This window comes from Citrus sinensis, chromosome 3 (assembly GCF_022201045.2).
Source record: "Citrus sinensis cultivar Valencia sweet orange chromosome 3, DVS_A1.0, whole genome shotgun sequence".
NCBI lineage: Eukaryota > Viridiplantae > Streptophyta > Magnoliopsida > Sapindales > Rutaceae > Citrus > Citrus sinensis.
This window is the reverse complement of record NC_068558.1, coordinates 8,410,107-8,425,159: the sequence shown is the minus strand read 5'-3', so window position 1 is coordinate 8,425,159 and position 15,053 is coordinate 8,410,107. Positions and strand designations below refer to the sequence as shown.

Sequence of the window (15,053 nt, the reverse complement as noted above, 5' to 3'; positions counted from 1 at the left end):
GTTGTTTAAATCATCAATGACTCTACATTTTTCAATTAATATAATACGAGATAATCATCCTAATATGACGTATCCTTTGTCTTTTGAATCTCAATATCTTATGAGGAAATTGTTCTGGTGTGCGGCTTCGCACTTGGTGAGCTCTCAATCTCATTAAGGGGGTCGTGGGTCCGCAGCTAAGCTATTCCATGAGAGCTCGCCACGTGCGAGGTCACACACAATACTCTTAACCTTATGAAATTACTTATTTAACCATCTCACCATCATGTGAATGTATTCCACATCAATTATATTATAATATAATTACGTGGGAAGGGTAGTAATATTACTCTTAAAAGTTAAAAATATTACGTTTTCATTCTTGTACGCCATTAAACAAATTATTTATTTATTGTTATAACACATAATTCCCTATATATTTTAAAGATTATACTTGTGCTTTCACTATCAGGATAATAAACACACAAAGAACAATGAAAACTATATTACAAATTTTAGTTGTCATTCTTGTTCTTGAAATTTACAATTTTTTTTTTTATAAATATGAGAAAGAGGAGGAATGCTAGGACCTATGAGGTACTATGTGAATCATACAATACGTAAATTATGATATAATAATGTACTTTTGAATAACCAGCATGCAATTAGTGATTATATAAAAGACTTTAGTTACCTTATATAATAATGTAAAGTACATAATTCTTCCACATATGTTTAATAAAAATCAAAAGGTTGTAGAAATAACATGATTTTATTACCTTATTTTTTCACAACCGTTGGATTTTCATCAAACGGTTGTGAAAAAAGTTATGTAACTTACATAATAATACAAGGTAACAAACGCCTATACAAAATTCAATTATATATGTCATATATGCATTAATTAATTGTATTACCTTTGACGTATTCTATAATTCTTTGAGAAAGAGATATTTAGAAATTGCATTATAGGATAGCACCATTATTTATTTAAGGGTAAATACTCATTTAATTCCAATATTTTGACTTAAATAGCTGTTTGGTCTACATATTTTAAAAAATATCTCGAAACACCCTTATGGTTAAATATATTATATTCTCATTCTTGTTTTTACTCTGCTTTTACAATAATACCCTTGGATAATATTTTTGAATTAATTTATTTATTTATAAAAAATTAATTATAAAATTAACTAATAACTATTTATTAGCAAAATTAACCAATAAATATTAGTACGAAAGAACTATTATTTTTGTATCTATGCAACAATCTTGCTAGTAATCTATTTATAAATAGAAATTAATATGAACCAACTTAAAGTAATGTTTAATATCCTTGCAACGCAATGTTTAATATCCTTGCAACAACTTTATTAATAGTTATTTTATTAAAAAAATAATTTACCAAATTAATCTTAAAAGTAAAATATTGAAATAAAAATGTTTAAATGTTACTTTTAAGGTTAATTTAATAAATTAATATTTTTTCTTTTCGTTAATATCCTCAAGAAGGCAAGGAAATTGTTGAAGGGTATTATTATAAAACAAAAAAAAAAAAGAGTAAAGGTAGGAGTATACATATTTAATAGTAAGGGTGTCTTGAGGTATTTTTTTTTAAATAGTAGGCGAAACAGGCACTTAAGTCCAACTATATGGACTAAACAAGAACTTAATTTTTATTTTACATGGATGACCAAAAAAGTAAGAAAAAAAAAGTTAAAGATATACATGCTTTTTTTTATTTAAAAAGTTTTTATCACTGCGTCGATTTTGTTTCCCAAAAGATGTTATATTTACCTTATTTTGATTTTGAACCAATCAAATGTCCGTTGATTTATTTATTTTTTCTTTTAATCATAAATTCTGCCAAAATGTCTAAATGGAGCCGAGAAAATTAAGAATGAGACTTAACCCATAATAATAATTTAATATAAAAGGATAATATCCTAAATTTAACATGCTCTAATACAATAACGTTATTATTGCAAGCAACAAATACTCCCTAACAACTTTTTCTTCTTCAAAAGATGGGAAGTGGAAAAAGTCTAAATCAAATGTTTATCACCTACCTTTTTTAGTAGTTGAATTAGATTGTTTGAAAACCTTTCATCTATATCAATTGGGGTACTTATTGTTTCAAATCAAAGTCTCTTTCATCATATATTGGATTTTATACTTTGGAGGTGATTTGATCCATTCACTTGCTTGAAATCCAATATATCTAAATTCACAAAAAGTCAAATGGAATTTAATCTGATCCAATCAATCCGGTTAATTCAATTAAAATTAAAAATTTATAAATAAAAATGGTCAATTGCTCTTAGAGTTCTAATTACTAACAATTAAAATAAAACTCCTTTAATGTTTTATGATTCATGTATTTTATTATCATATAGTAGAAAAAGAAACACTGAAATTTAAATATTGAAAGCAAACGTTAATTGTGACTTGTAATTTGTACCGCGCATTATTATTATTGAATATTTATAGTTATACAAAATTAGTATTTATATTTTTTTTAAGAAAAAATAGATTTTATCTTTTTAACAAGTTTAAATGTGAAAGTGACATGTAGATTTTTTAAAAAGTTAAAATTAAAATTAGTTGGTTGGATTTGTTTATATTAGATTTGAACACAATGATTTATAACCTAATCCTGTAATATTATTTTTTTTAATTTTACAATCGAATAAAAAAATTCAATTCGGTAAAAATTAAATTATTTTTAATAGAATCAATTATTTGATTGGATTAAATTAGACGTGGACACCCGGGGAGGCCGGGGCAACACACTGAACACAGCCTTTGCTTGACAAGCCAACACCAATGAAAATGATTGGGCGTGAATTACACGCGCCAGTTACATAAGTGGAGGTGGGTTGCTTGTTGTGAATTAAAAAAGACGGGGACCACAAAATTTAAAAATAAATAGATAAATAAGAAAGTGGGGCCTGTCTTCTTGATCCCAACATTATTGACTTCGTTGTGATTGTATTCCAGTGTGTTGACACTTCACTGAGACTAGTTGTGCATCGCTCTCGCTCTATTATTGTTTATTTATTTATTTTGCATAATTATAATTTTTTTTAACTCAAGCCAATATATAAAGTTTTTTTTTTCTAGAGAGAACATCAAAGTGAGAATGTTATTAAAATATAAAAAAATAAAAACTTTAATATGCTAAAAATTATATTTTTTATTTATTACTGATATTTTTACTTTTAATTCAATTTGTGTCCGATCGACTTAGTACTCGCACTGAGTTGTTTTGACTCATTTCTGAAGCGAAGAACTTAGGGTGCGTTTGGTACCATTTTACATCTGTCATTTTTCATTTTATAAAAACACAAAATAAGAAAATGCGTTTGGTTAGGATTAAATAATACCGGTTTCTATTTTCCAAAGAAAATGAAACCATCTTGTTTTTCACTTTAACAAAGGAAACTGAAAAACAACCTTTTAACGTTTTCTGATTTTTGTTTTTTCTGGGGCCCACTCACGATAAAACTTTAATGCTTTATTTGTGAATAATAGTGCACGGGTCCCACAATCCACTTACTTTGTTAATATTATATTATTTATTTATGTTATAATTTAACTTTTTTTTATAATATGCTAATAAATTTTAAAAAACAGTGCACCAATATTATTTTAGTTCTTTACTAATAATAGTAATTAGTGTTTTAACGAATATAAAATTACTATAATTATATATTATCTATAATTTATGTGGATAAATCATCCAACAATATAATTAACTAATGCTTTAAATGATCTAAAATCTATATTATAAATTATACCCTTTTAAAACTATTTTCGTTGTTTATGTTGTTTGTTAAAATTAATAATAATAATAATAATAATAATAATAATAATAATAAAAGACCATTTAAAATATTTAGATATTGAAAAAGATTTCATTAAATTATTTTATTATTTTTTTTATTGTCACCAAATTTTCAGACAAACAACCAAACACATTTTTATTTTTTTCATTTTCATATACTATTTTAAAACAATCAACCAAACAAATTTTCAAATTCACCAAAAACTAATCATTCTTATTCTATAAAGCAAATTCAAAAACATCATTTGAAAAACTATACCAAACGTACCCTTACTTTCTCCAAAGCACAAATTTCAGGTTTGACATATTTTAAGGGTTTGTAACACAACAGCAGATGCATTAGTAAAATAGTGACGAGACAGCCACAAACTTTTATGTAAACTTATCTTGTACAAACCGATTTGGCATTAGTTCTATCTTTTGGGTGGATTCCCAACCACACCTATAGTGTTATCTTTGAGATTTGTTTTATCTGATATTTAATGGAATTATTTTTTTTAAATGAAGATACTCTGATTGTATATATATATATATATATATATATATATATATATATATATATATATAGTAGTTTTCCGATCAGCGATCCATGACTTTATTAAAGTCAGGGATCAGCTAAAAGATAAAAAAATTTAAATTTTAATACACTACATGACAAAATATAGTGCATCGGAGTCTGTATTTATTTTATCTTTTAACTAATTTCTGACTTGATTAAAGTCAGTGATCACTGATTGAAAAACTACTAAATATATAAAAAGAGAAAGAGAGGACGACAATGACGAAAAAAAAAAAAACAATTTTCTATGTAAAACATGAAATAAATATATCGCATTTGTATTTGAATCTAGTTTCTGCTTTCACTAGAGGTCTGTAGGACCCTATACCTGGTGAGGTGAGAAAATTGATAAAAGTACTTCTTGTAAAGTATTAAAATTAAAATGATATATAAGATTTTCATTTTTACAAATTAATTTTTCTTGTAGAAAGGTTGGCTTATCTTATGATAAAGATAAAGCAACATAAATCTTGTTGGGCAAGCCATGCATGCACAAGAAAAGCAAACAAAATCTTTTTATTCTTTACCCATTAAAAGACTTTATTTTTGCAATATTCTAAATCTAACTGACGTAATAAAATTGTCACCCTCGCAGAATAAATTACCCCAGTAAAATAATAAAGTAATAACTTGATACACAATATTTTATAATACGTTCTAAATGCATCACGCACGTTACATTAATTGAAATACTTGTGGTATTAAAGTCAAAATTCAACAGAGTTCAAAAGCAAAATTGTCTCAATAAATAGTTTATTCCAACTTTCTAAACAAAAGGAAAAAGAAGTTGGAACACTTGTTTCAAGACCAAGCTTCATTTCCTCTCTCTCTCTCTCTCTCTCTCTCTCTTAAAATAGCAACCACAAGTTAAGCTACTTTCCTTCCATGGAGTTTGGGACACCTAAGCTTCTTTTAAAGTGGGCTGTGTCTGCATCACACAATAAACATATCATTCATTGCACCACTGCTTCACTCACTCTCTGTGTATCACTGCTCAAGTAACTCCTCTTTCTACTTTTGGTCTTGAGTACTTTTAACTGTTTTTTCTTTACTTTCCGCTATATTATGTGCTTCTAGCGTGAACTGCTCTACTTGTTTCTTGCATATTATAATTCTCGATTGAGTTGTAGCATATTTTTCCTTTTATGTTTCTTTTGGGGGTTAATTCTAATGAATTTTTTATTCCCTTTTTTTTTAATGATATATTTCATATGTCAGGAATTGACTTCTCATGAATTTGAGGCTTCAAAGAAGAAAAGTTTGTTATCTTTCCCTCTTGTTCTGAGGTGGGGGTTTTGTAGGTTTGTTGCTTGGGGAGATTCTAAAATGTTAATAATTTAAGTTGTTTTGACCTCATTTGAAGTTTTTTTTTTTACCTTAAATAAGATTTAAGTGAAACTTGCATGTGTAATGGAGCCTTGGAGCTATGGTTCTGAAGGAAAAGGGGCTGTAGCAAATGATAGAATTTCACCTGCTGATTCTTCTTCCCGAAGTAAAGGTTATTTGATGGGTTGGGAATTGAACACTTCATGCCATAACATGTTAGTGTCGCATAGAGAAGCTCCTGGGAACCAAAGTTTTGGGGAATTTGGTTTTCAAGAAGTGGTAGGAAAACGGTTAACAAAAGATAATCCAATTAAGGATGTTTTAAGTAGTAAAAATCATTTCATGAATCCGAATATGCCTACCCCAACTACGTCTTTTGGGGAAGATGAGTCCACTTCAAAGCGATCAAGCTCTGTGGTGGACTCAAATAGCACCCTCGATTCGTCCCTAATTGATCTGAATCTTGGAAGGTTTGTTGATCAAAGAGATTCTCACACTTCTAAGTTCTCTCATGGAACCCCAAAATTTTCTTCCTCCAAGTCTTCTGCAGCTCCAAAGAGGGTGAGGTTGTCAGGAATAAGTTCTCATACTGCCTATTGCCAAGTTTATGGTTGCAACAAGGACCTGAGCTCCTCAAAAGACTACCACAAGAGGCATAAAGTTTGTGAGGCTCACTCAAAGGCGGCCAAAGTCATTGTCAATGAAATTGAGCAGAGATTTTGTCAGCAATGCAGTCGGTTAGTTCTATTTTATGAAGTCTTCTGTACTCCTGTAATAATTTTTTAAGCTTTTATTTCCCTTATGCAATCTAGTCGATTGAATGGAGTGTCAGGTTCTTCAAGAAATTCATGCACGTGTCAAGTTTTATCCTTTTTCATTTAGTGGTGCAAAATCAGGTTTTCTTCTTTGAATCATTTTTCTTCATAAGATCAGTGTAGACCTTATACTATTGCAGAGGGAATTTCCAAACTGGAATAATTTGCTATCTTTAAACATTAGCCTCATTTGAGCTTCACTTCTGGTAAAAATTTTAGCCTTATTTATGATTGACCTTGGCTTAGTACTAGCTAGTACATGGATCTTCATAGCTGTTTGTTTGGCTATTCAGGTTTCATTTCCTGGATGAATTTGATGATGGTAAGCGCAGCTGTCGTAAACGCCTAGCAGGCCATAACGAGCGTCGAAGAAAGCCTCAAGTTGGTGTTCACCCTGGAAGGACAGCAAAGCTACTTCGGTCACATGAAGGTATAAATTTTTATTCAGCATCCTATGTCTCCCATGTGTGATGTCTGTATGTGCCTAATTCGATGGAAACAACCAATCAATGAATCTACTGTCGGTACTATTCGTTGGTTGATTGCTCCTTGGAGATCAATAGCCAAGCTAGACATTAGGAAAGAAATAGTAGAAAATTCTCTTACCCTTTGGAGCTGCCTTTGAACTAGAAATTTTTTAGCCTCCGATCAGAGGAGAAAACCTGAGATGATGCTTTGGGCATCCAATTTGGTTTTCCGTTTCCATCATCTCTGAGACATGAATTGCTCCTATTCATGATTGATCTTGTTTGTGCTTGAAACTTCTATGGTTAATCTATCTAGCACTTTCTTGAAGTATTTAAAATATCCAAAGTGACATGGAAGGACAAAGTTATTTGAGTATCAATATCAAATCTGCGAATATACCCAGTCGTTATCCCTTCAAACAACAATTTTAACCAAAAAATTGTTTTACAAGTCTCCAGTCAAGAATTATTTGAATTGTCTTTATGACTGCTTTTCACGTAATGCAGCTTTTGCAGGTTGCAAATTTCAGGGGACCACATTACCAATGTCATCATTCATTTGCCCAGATAAACTCCCTGGGGGAATTTTTTATCCGGAGAAATGTAGAACAAATGATTGGTGCAAATGTGTAAAAGTGGAAGACATGAATGATTATAATGTTGTGTCAGCCACTTCGATTTCGAAAGGGAATCTGCATCCTAAATCCTTTTTCCCTCAATATGATTTCCAGAAAGTGGTTCCTCCGTTTCATGGCAATGAAGTTAAGGCAGCGACAGAAAGCATTTTCAGTGCAACTAGCGCCAGATATCCGCAAGACCTTGGAGGGCCAAAATCTGTTTCAAGTCCTTTGTTCCGGGACATCTCGTTGGGAAGCGAAGAATTCTCAATTTTTGATACACCATCAACCATACAAGGATTATCAAGGATCTCAGAATCTGGCTATGCTCACCCTCTTCTGTCATCTAAATCCCAGAACTCCCCAAGCCCTTTGTCAGGGATTCCTGTGGCTCGTCCTCTGGTCATTGGAGGCAGCGGCGGTGCCCATTACAATATAAGTCAAGTCTCCGAAAAGCTCATTGGAGTCAGCTCACAGGCTTCGACAAGTCAGGCGTCAAATAAATTCTCTTTGTCAGGGAACAATTCTTTTGAAGGAAGCAACTTAGGTTCCATTCTGATGTCTGATAGCAGTGATGCTGCCAACTTTGATGTCAGCAATCGATTCTACCGAGGGTCAGATTTCATGAGTTCCAAGGATCGCCTTTCATGTGAAGATGGGGCCACAATTGACTTGCTTAAACTGTCATCACAGCTTCAACGAGTGGAGCATCAGAATCAGTTCATGCAAGTTAAAGATGAAAATGATTCTTTCTGCTGCCTCCGAATCACTTAAAAATGTTCTGCAGACAGGGCAAAATTTCAAGAAGTTCCTTCGTCAAAACAATAAAAAAAATAGATAGTTTATTTGAACGTTTTCTCATTATATGGCAGGCATATAAATAAACTAGTAGTTATTGGCAATGATGCATACAGAACTTTCACTGGGGAGAAACAGCCACTCAATTTGCTTGCTCTGCAACAGGTGCCCAAAGCACACAAGGAAGCAAGCACACCTACGGAAGATCGAAAGTTCAGATCCCCGCCCACCCCACGGCAATCAAGAAAGTCATTTTCTTTTCTTCTTAGAGTTAATAATTACCACTGCTGACTCCACGTTTCTTGTACTTTGGTGTTCAACGGTAGTTGCAAGTCCTTGAGGCCTAATCCTTTTCAAGTATTTTCCTTTCTCAATAATGTTGTCAAAAACATATTCACTTGTTTACAAATTCAACTTTTTAGTGTATACTTTGATGAATGATTCCTGCTTACAGTAGCCAAAACTCAAATTCATTACCACAATATCACGGTTTTCCTTTATCTCGAAGTCTTTTGAGCTTTCTGTGTGTTAACTCTGTTTAGCAAATGAGTAGCGAACTCTATTTATTTGAATAAATATTTATTTGACAGCCATATTATCAATAAGGTCGTTGTAGTATAGTGGTGAGTATTCCCGCCTGTCACGCGGGTGACCCGGGTTCGATCCCCGGCAACGGCGTGTTTTTTTTTCGTTTTCATTTACTTTTTTATGCTGTTCACGTCTTAAAGTAATAAAAGCTAGCAATGGGGAAATATGCCCAGCCTGACATGTTTGTGAGATCGGGACACATCAACGGGAGGCATGGCCTACATTTATTTGGGTAGTGGTGCCTTCAATTCGACAATGATTGTCAAGATTCATTTTATATGTTTTTACCTCTTAATTTCCTGGTGAGTAGTGATCCACCTATTCAATATCAATAATGTTGCAGGTAAATTTATAAATTTTACATTTCTCTATATAGAAAAAGTAATATAGTGCGCGATTGTACTCACCTTGTGGCGGTGACCCATCCATTCAATATCAATAATGTAGTAGACAAGTATAGAAATTTCATATTTGTCTATATATTAAAAAAAAAAAAAAATCTAGTAAGCGATAATACTTATTTTATGGTTTCACAGCTTAAACATTATTTATAAAAAATCATAAAATTCTACCACGTGTTTAGTTGCATGGACCCTAATACTCATCAAATCATCTCTCTCTATAATGCAAATTGTTTTGTTTGTTTAAGCGCGCGAAAGTGATCACGCGAATCACCAAGCAGAACGAGCGAAATAATGTTACTTTACGCTGCCGGCTACGGCCAGACCCAAAACTTTTGTTTCATTGTTTGTATAAATTAAAATGTCCTCATTTAGAGCCATAGGTCCTGTCTGTGGGATCTTTTGCTTCGCTGGAAGTTTTCGAGTTTTAGAGGCTAGTGGGACGTGCACATGAATACAAAGAAAACAGCTGGGCATCTTCGGCATTTGCAGAGTACTGTGGCTTATCATATTTTTCACAGCGAAACATTAACCATCAAATCTTGACAATAATTTGACCTTAAGAGTTAAAATTATTATGTTGTGCTTTTGCAACATGCAACGAAACTTCTTATTTGAATTGACTCATGAGTCAAGGGTTATACTATTTATGGCCTTTTTAGTTCTATGAGACGAGTCATTCAACGCCCAAAACATTTAAGAGTAGCCACAGGAAAGGAAAGATTTCCGAAAACAATAATAATCATAATAATCTCGATCAACGTCCAATGAAACAAGCTAACACTCAACCTAGTCAATACATAAACTCGACGCTTGCTTATTGTTCTAAACTCAATAACATTGTAATAAATAAAATTATACCCCTCCGATCTGCAAAATAAATATTCCAAGCCCCGAAGCAGAAGCTCGAACAAATGGCTGTGAACTGTGTCTATGACTATCAAAAGGGATGATAAATGTTGATCAAGTAATCTATTTTGTAGCAGCAGCACCGTTAGGCAACTCTGTGGATTTTGCTCCAGATGGTGGGTTCAGTTCATCCCATGCTTCGATCCATGTGACCATTGCGTCGGCCAGCTTGATGAAGTATTCATCAACCTTACCAAGTTTTGCCTTAACTTGCTTGGCCAGTTCAATGTAGCACTTCTGCACGGTGGTGCATTCCTTTGGAAGTGTGGCAGATTGGAAGAATGGGATCAGCTCTTCCTGCCAGTAGATTCCTTTGTATTCCTTCTTGAGATTCACAAACGGGTTGCTAGCTTTGCTGTGCCAGATGTAAGGCAACCCTGTCTTCACACCCAATCCCAAGTGATCACAAATAACCTACATGTCAATGAGAAAGACCATTAGTGCACATCATTCTGACCAGCTAGACCTTATATATCAACAGCTACCACTGGTTTAGGAGGAATTATGTACTTCAAATCACAAAAAATAGCGATGAAAAGAGCTGGGGATACCTTGGAGCACCAACCAGCCCACATGTCATCATAGCGTCCAATTGGCTGGCCATCACCCATGAGTCCGAAGTACATTGCAGGACCGATCAATTCACGGTTGAATCCCAGATTCATACCACACATGGGGAAGAGGGTTCCCTTTGGTATTGTCATAATTGCATCCACAAACCTGACATATACAAGAATAAGATATGAACATTGAATTTAAATAGAAACATAAAAGCATTGAAGTAATGAGATTCCTGGAGCATTAAAAATACCATCTACCTAGTGTTCCTCTCAAGAGGCTTGACAAGCTGGGTGGGAGCATCATAATCTGGGATGTTGAGCCAGAGGCCATGAGAAACAGCAGTGGGGACACCCTCACGAAGACTGAACGGATATCCGCGAACGAAGTCAGCTCCATCACGGTATGGGTCGTACAGAGTGTTAAAGAAAAATGGGGTGGATGGACTCAGCAGGTTCCTTATGTGCTGCTCCAGTGCATTAATTTCTTTGCCAGATGGGTCTTTAGCAACCTGCAAATCAAATAATACTCAAAAACTTAAGATCCAAGATCCATGTGCAATTGCGCACTCTCAAAAGCATGTCGTGGTAAAAATCTTAAGTTAACGCAAACAAGGTAAGAACAAGGAGTGTCTTTCGTAAATGTATCCGAGAATATGCAAACATTTAAGCAGGAAAGCTGCTTATAAAATTAATGCAACATTGAATGAGAACCACTGAAATTTGAAAGTGAAACATGAACGGCAGACACCAAAATGCTAAGCCTCACGCATGGCACAGATTAAAATCAAAGCATACTAAATCAACAGTCTGCCAAAAAAACAGACATCTGCATACTTAATTTAAAATTTATTTAAAGAGCCAATCAAGACTTTCAAATTTCACAATTTAGATCATGAATTGAGTTAAATTTTGTTAAATTAAGACCCATGCCAGATCTAGGCTCACAATGCTTACTGAAAATGACTTGCAAAAGAGCTTAGATATGATTCTCCTCTAGACAAAACTCAGAACAACTTTTAAGCTACAAGATAATTTCTTTTAAAGAAAAAAAAATGCCGTGTGTTGTGTGCAATTCAACGCAGAACAAAGCATGCAACAAGCAACAATGCAGAAAAAGTGGATCGATTTTAAAGACACAGTTAAGCTAAAATTATTGTCGAGCAACAATCCCAGATCCAAATAGCAATAAGAATTTATACATGTCCCACCCATCAAATCAAATCAAATCAATTTTTTTTCAAAAAAAAAAAGGGAAATAATTGTTTACTGCTTCCAATTTAACCAACAGCAAAAAGCTCCACAGATCCAAAAGCCAAGATCCAAAAAAACTTCAATTTAACAAAGATCTAAACTTTATCGAATAAAAACCCAAAACCCACGTCCAAACTCATCAATGATGAAAAAGCAAAATAATTGGAAGAAAACTTACAAAGCAATCGTCATCAATGGTGTAAACATACTTCTTCTTGGACACCATGTAGCCAAAGCACCTGCAGGCAGAGTCCTTGAAGGATATGCAAGAAGCCTTGGGACCCAGAATCCGGTTAATATCGTTACGATTATAGAGCTCGTAGTCAAATCCCTCAGGGACTTTGATGGTCTTCGAAGGGTCACCATCCTGAACGATGATCAAATGATAGGCCTGAAAAAACGGCCTCCACTGCTCCAAGAAGTCCAAGTTTCGGATCGTGGGGATCACGATGTCCAGCTCGTCTTTCAGCAGCGGCACAGCCGGCCTTGTTGTCGTTGCTGCCGCCGCCATTTTGTTTCAGAAAAAAGAAAGAAAGAAGGAAAAAGAAAAATGAGAGACTTTGATTTGTGTAAGAAGAAGAACAGGAGGAGAGGAGCGATAGACCGTAGACGAGTGCTGGACTTGAAAAAGAAGAGGGATGGTGTGGGGAATTTATAGTTGAATATTTCTCCTGTAAAACGGTAACGTGTGAGAAGACGTGGTGGCACGTGCGAGAGTGGCGGGGTTTTGGTAGGAAACAGCTTGGCTTCTGTTGTTTTTATAATATGGAAAGATCATGGTGGTGTCATGTTGTGTCGGGTTTGAGTTTGCCACGTGGCTTTTTTTTTTTTTCCTTGGAACGGAAAAATAATTGGACATAACATGTTAGAGCACGGCTAAAGAGTAATTAATTATTTTCAATAAATTTTAATTGTAATTAAAGATGTATTTTGGGTAGTATGTATACTATTGTTTGCAACGTGGCCCTTTTTCACTTTGTACAATGATGTTAAATTAAAATAGTGTACATTTGAAATATGAGTAATCTACAATGATAGCATGATACAATGTAATGACTGATGACCATTTTAGCATTCTAGGAGTGTCCAATATAAAAGTTAAGATTGTAGTGACCCAATGATTACATTTGATAACTTTATTTTCAAATCATAGAGCATTTTCTTTCATTCGCAATGTCATAATTTTGAAATTCAAAATCATTATGTTGTGTTTGTAAAAATAGAATTTTTTTTAAAAATGATGCAACTAGAACTAAATTTAATAAAAAAAAATTATTCATTTTATGTGCAATGTCAATCGTAATATTTTCTTGTTTTTAGAAGAAAAAAAAAAAAAAAAAAGGTGATGCCACCAATTGAAGTAGATACGTGGAAGGTTGGAGCCGGGGGCGTGTGAAAAGGGTACTTGTCTGAAAGCTCCAACCAGTTGGAGGCGACTCCATCAAAGTCGCCGGTGGCTTTGCATTTGCTGATTTGCTCTTTTGGACTTGAGCGTGTTCTGTGTATTCGTAGATTTCAAAATACATATGTATACATCAGAAAGGGAGTTGTTCCCATGCACGTACGCTGCATCATTTCACATCGGACCCATGTCTTTTACGTTTACACGTGGCACGTCCGGATACGGAAGTCAACCTCTGACCGTCTTACGTGGATCGGACGGTGTTACCACAGTCAAAGAATCAATGACTCCAACGGCAACCCGTCGGCGTCTCAGTAATTCACATTGTGATGATTGTTCTCTTACCCGATGATGCCAATGGTCAAATAAAAGCATGATCTTCTTTAGTTCTTGACCGCGGAGTAAATTTGACCACTTTTTTTTCTTTTTGTTAGCCGGTAATTGAATTACGACGGCAAATTATGATGATTTTTAATTTTTATTTTTTTTTATGAACAAGAGACATGAACCCAGATCGAAAGTTATGTAAAAGGTCGTGATTAATAAGTTACTAGTGGAATCTGTTGTATGAATCAAGCATTCAATTCTCAATAACAATGGCACTTGTGAGTTATTAGTGGAATCTTAATAGGTGATTAATGCCAAAAAAAAAAAAGTTGAATTATATTCATATATTATTATTATTGTATGACGTATAACATAAGATCTTTAAAGAATCCTAATCTAAGGATTTGGGTTTATTTTTTATTATATATAAAATTAATGTTTGTGTATTGATTGAGAGGGCTGAATTTTTGAATTGATTATTAACCTTTATTGTTAGCTTTGATTACCTTTCATAAACCATCCGTTTTGACCTCAGTCTCGTATGTTATAAAAAAAAAATGCCAAATCACGGGTGTAATTAACCTAAAAATTAAGAAACAATTAATTCTTCTACTTTAGTGTTTTTATATCTTCTTAGTACACCATTTCTCGCAGGATTTCATACAAGTTTAACACACACTTAACATTGTCTAAAACAACTCAATGGATGGTAATTAAGAAATAAACAGTAACTATCATGGTAATTAAGAAATATTTATCATAATAATTATATGAAAGAGATAAATAAGCCTTAGTAAAGGGGATCAGGCTACGGTGCAACAGTGGCACCGTGCCACAGTTGCACCTAGCCGTTGGATGCAGTTGGATTGGTTGGATCCACTGACATCCAACTGCATCCAACGACTAGGTGCAACTGTGGCACGGTGCCACTGTTGCACCTAAGGGGAATCCTAGTAAAGGATGTTTACTTAACGCTTTTCACATTATTTTGTTTTTCCTTCCTTGAAAACTTACGAAACCCAAAATGTCGAATGCCGACGTACCATAAAAATCTTCGAATTAAATTTTGGTCTCCAAATTCTGCAGGCTTTTAAATATATATTCGCGGCGTCATCTCAACGCGAGAAAAGATGATGAGTTTCTAGTGGATCAGCAGCTGATCCATACGGTAGTAATCGTACGGTTGAGTGTACGGGATTCCGTTTCA

At 33.7% G+C, this 15,053-nt stretch overlaps 2 protein-coding genes and 1 non-coding gene across 4 annotated transcripts; 2 read left to right on the top strand and 1 right to left on the bottom strand.

Annotated features, from left to right (window-relative positions):
- The first annotated feature begins 5,153 nt into the window (after window positions 1–5,153).
- On the top strand, window positions 5,154–8,871 carry LOC102610993 (squamosa promoter-binding-like protein 12). Of its 2 annotated transcripts, none has more exons than XM_006477647.4 (4): window positions 5,154–5,383; window positions 5,604–6,448; window positions 6,820–6,956; window positions 7,510–8,871. In XM_006477647.4, exons 2-4 carry the CDS (start codon window positions 5,796–5,798, stop codon window positions 8,382–8,384), a joined length of 1,665 nt encoding a protein of 554 aa, XP_006477710.2. In that variant the 5' UTR covers window positions 5,154–5,383; window positions 5,604–5,795; the 3' UTR covers window positions 8,385–8,871. The 2 variants fall into 2 exon arrangements, with proteins under 2 accessions (XP_006477710.2, XP_006477709.2); XM_006477646.4 differs by having other exon boundaries at window positions 7,501–8,871.
- Window positions 8,872–9,014: 143 nt separating this feature from the next.
- On the top strand, window positions 9,015–9,086 carry TRNAD-GUC (transfer RNA aspartic acid (anticodon GUC)). The gene has a single exon. It is a non-coding gene; the product is annotated as a tRNA-Asp (tRNA).
- Window positions 9,087–10,120: 1,034 nt separating this feature from the next.
- On the bottom strand, window positions 10,121–12,754 carry LOC102610688 (UDP-arabinopyranose mutase 3). Its single transcript, XM_006477645.4, has 4 exons — window positions 12,296–12,754; window positions 11,125–11,375; window positions 10,858–11,026; window positions 10,121–10,720 (listed from the first exon to the last, which is right to left on the bottom strand). The coding sequence occupies exons 1-4, from the start codon at window positions 12,626–12,628 to the stop codon at window positions 10,370–10,372; spliced, it is 1,104 nt and encodes a 367-aa protein (XP_006477708.2). The 5' UTR covers window positions 12,629–12,754; the 3' UTR covers window positions 10,121–10,369.
- Window positions 12,755–15,053: the final 2,299 nt, after the last annotated feature.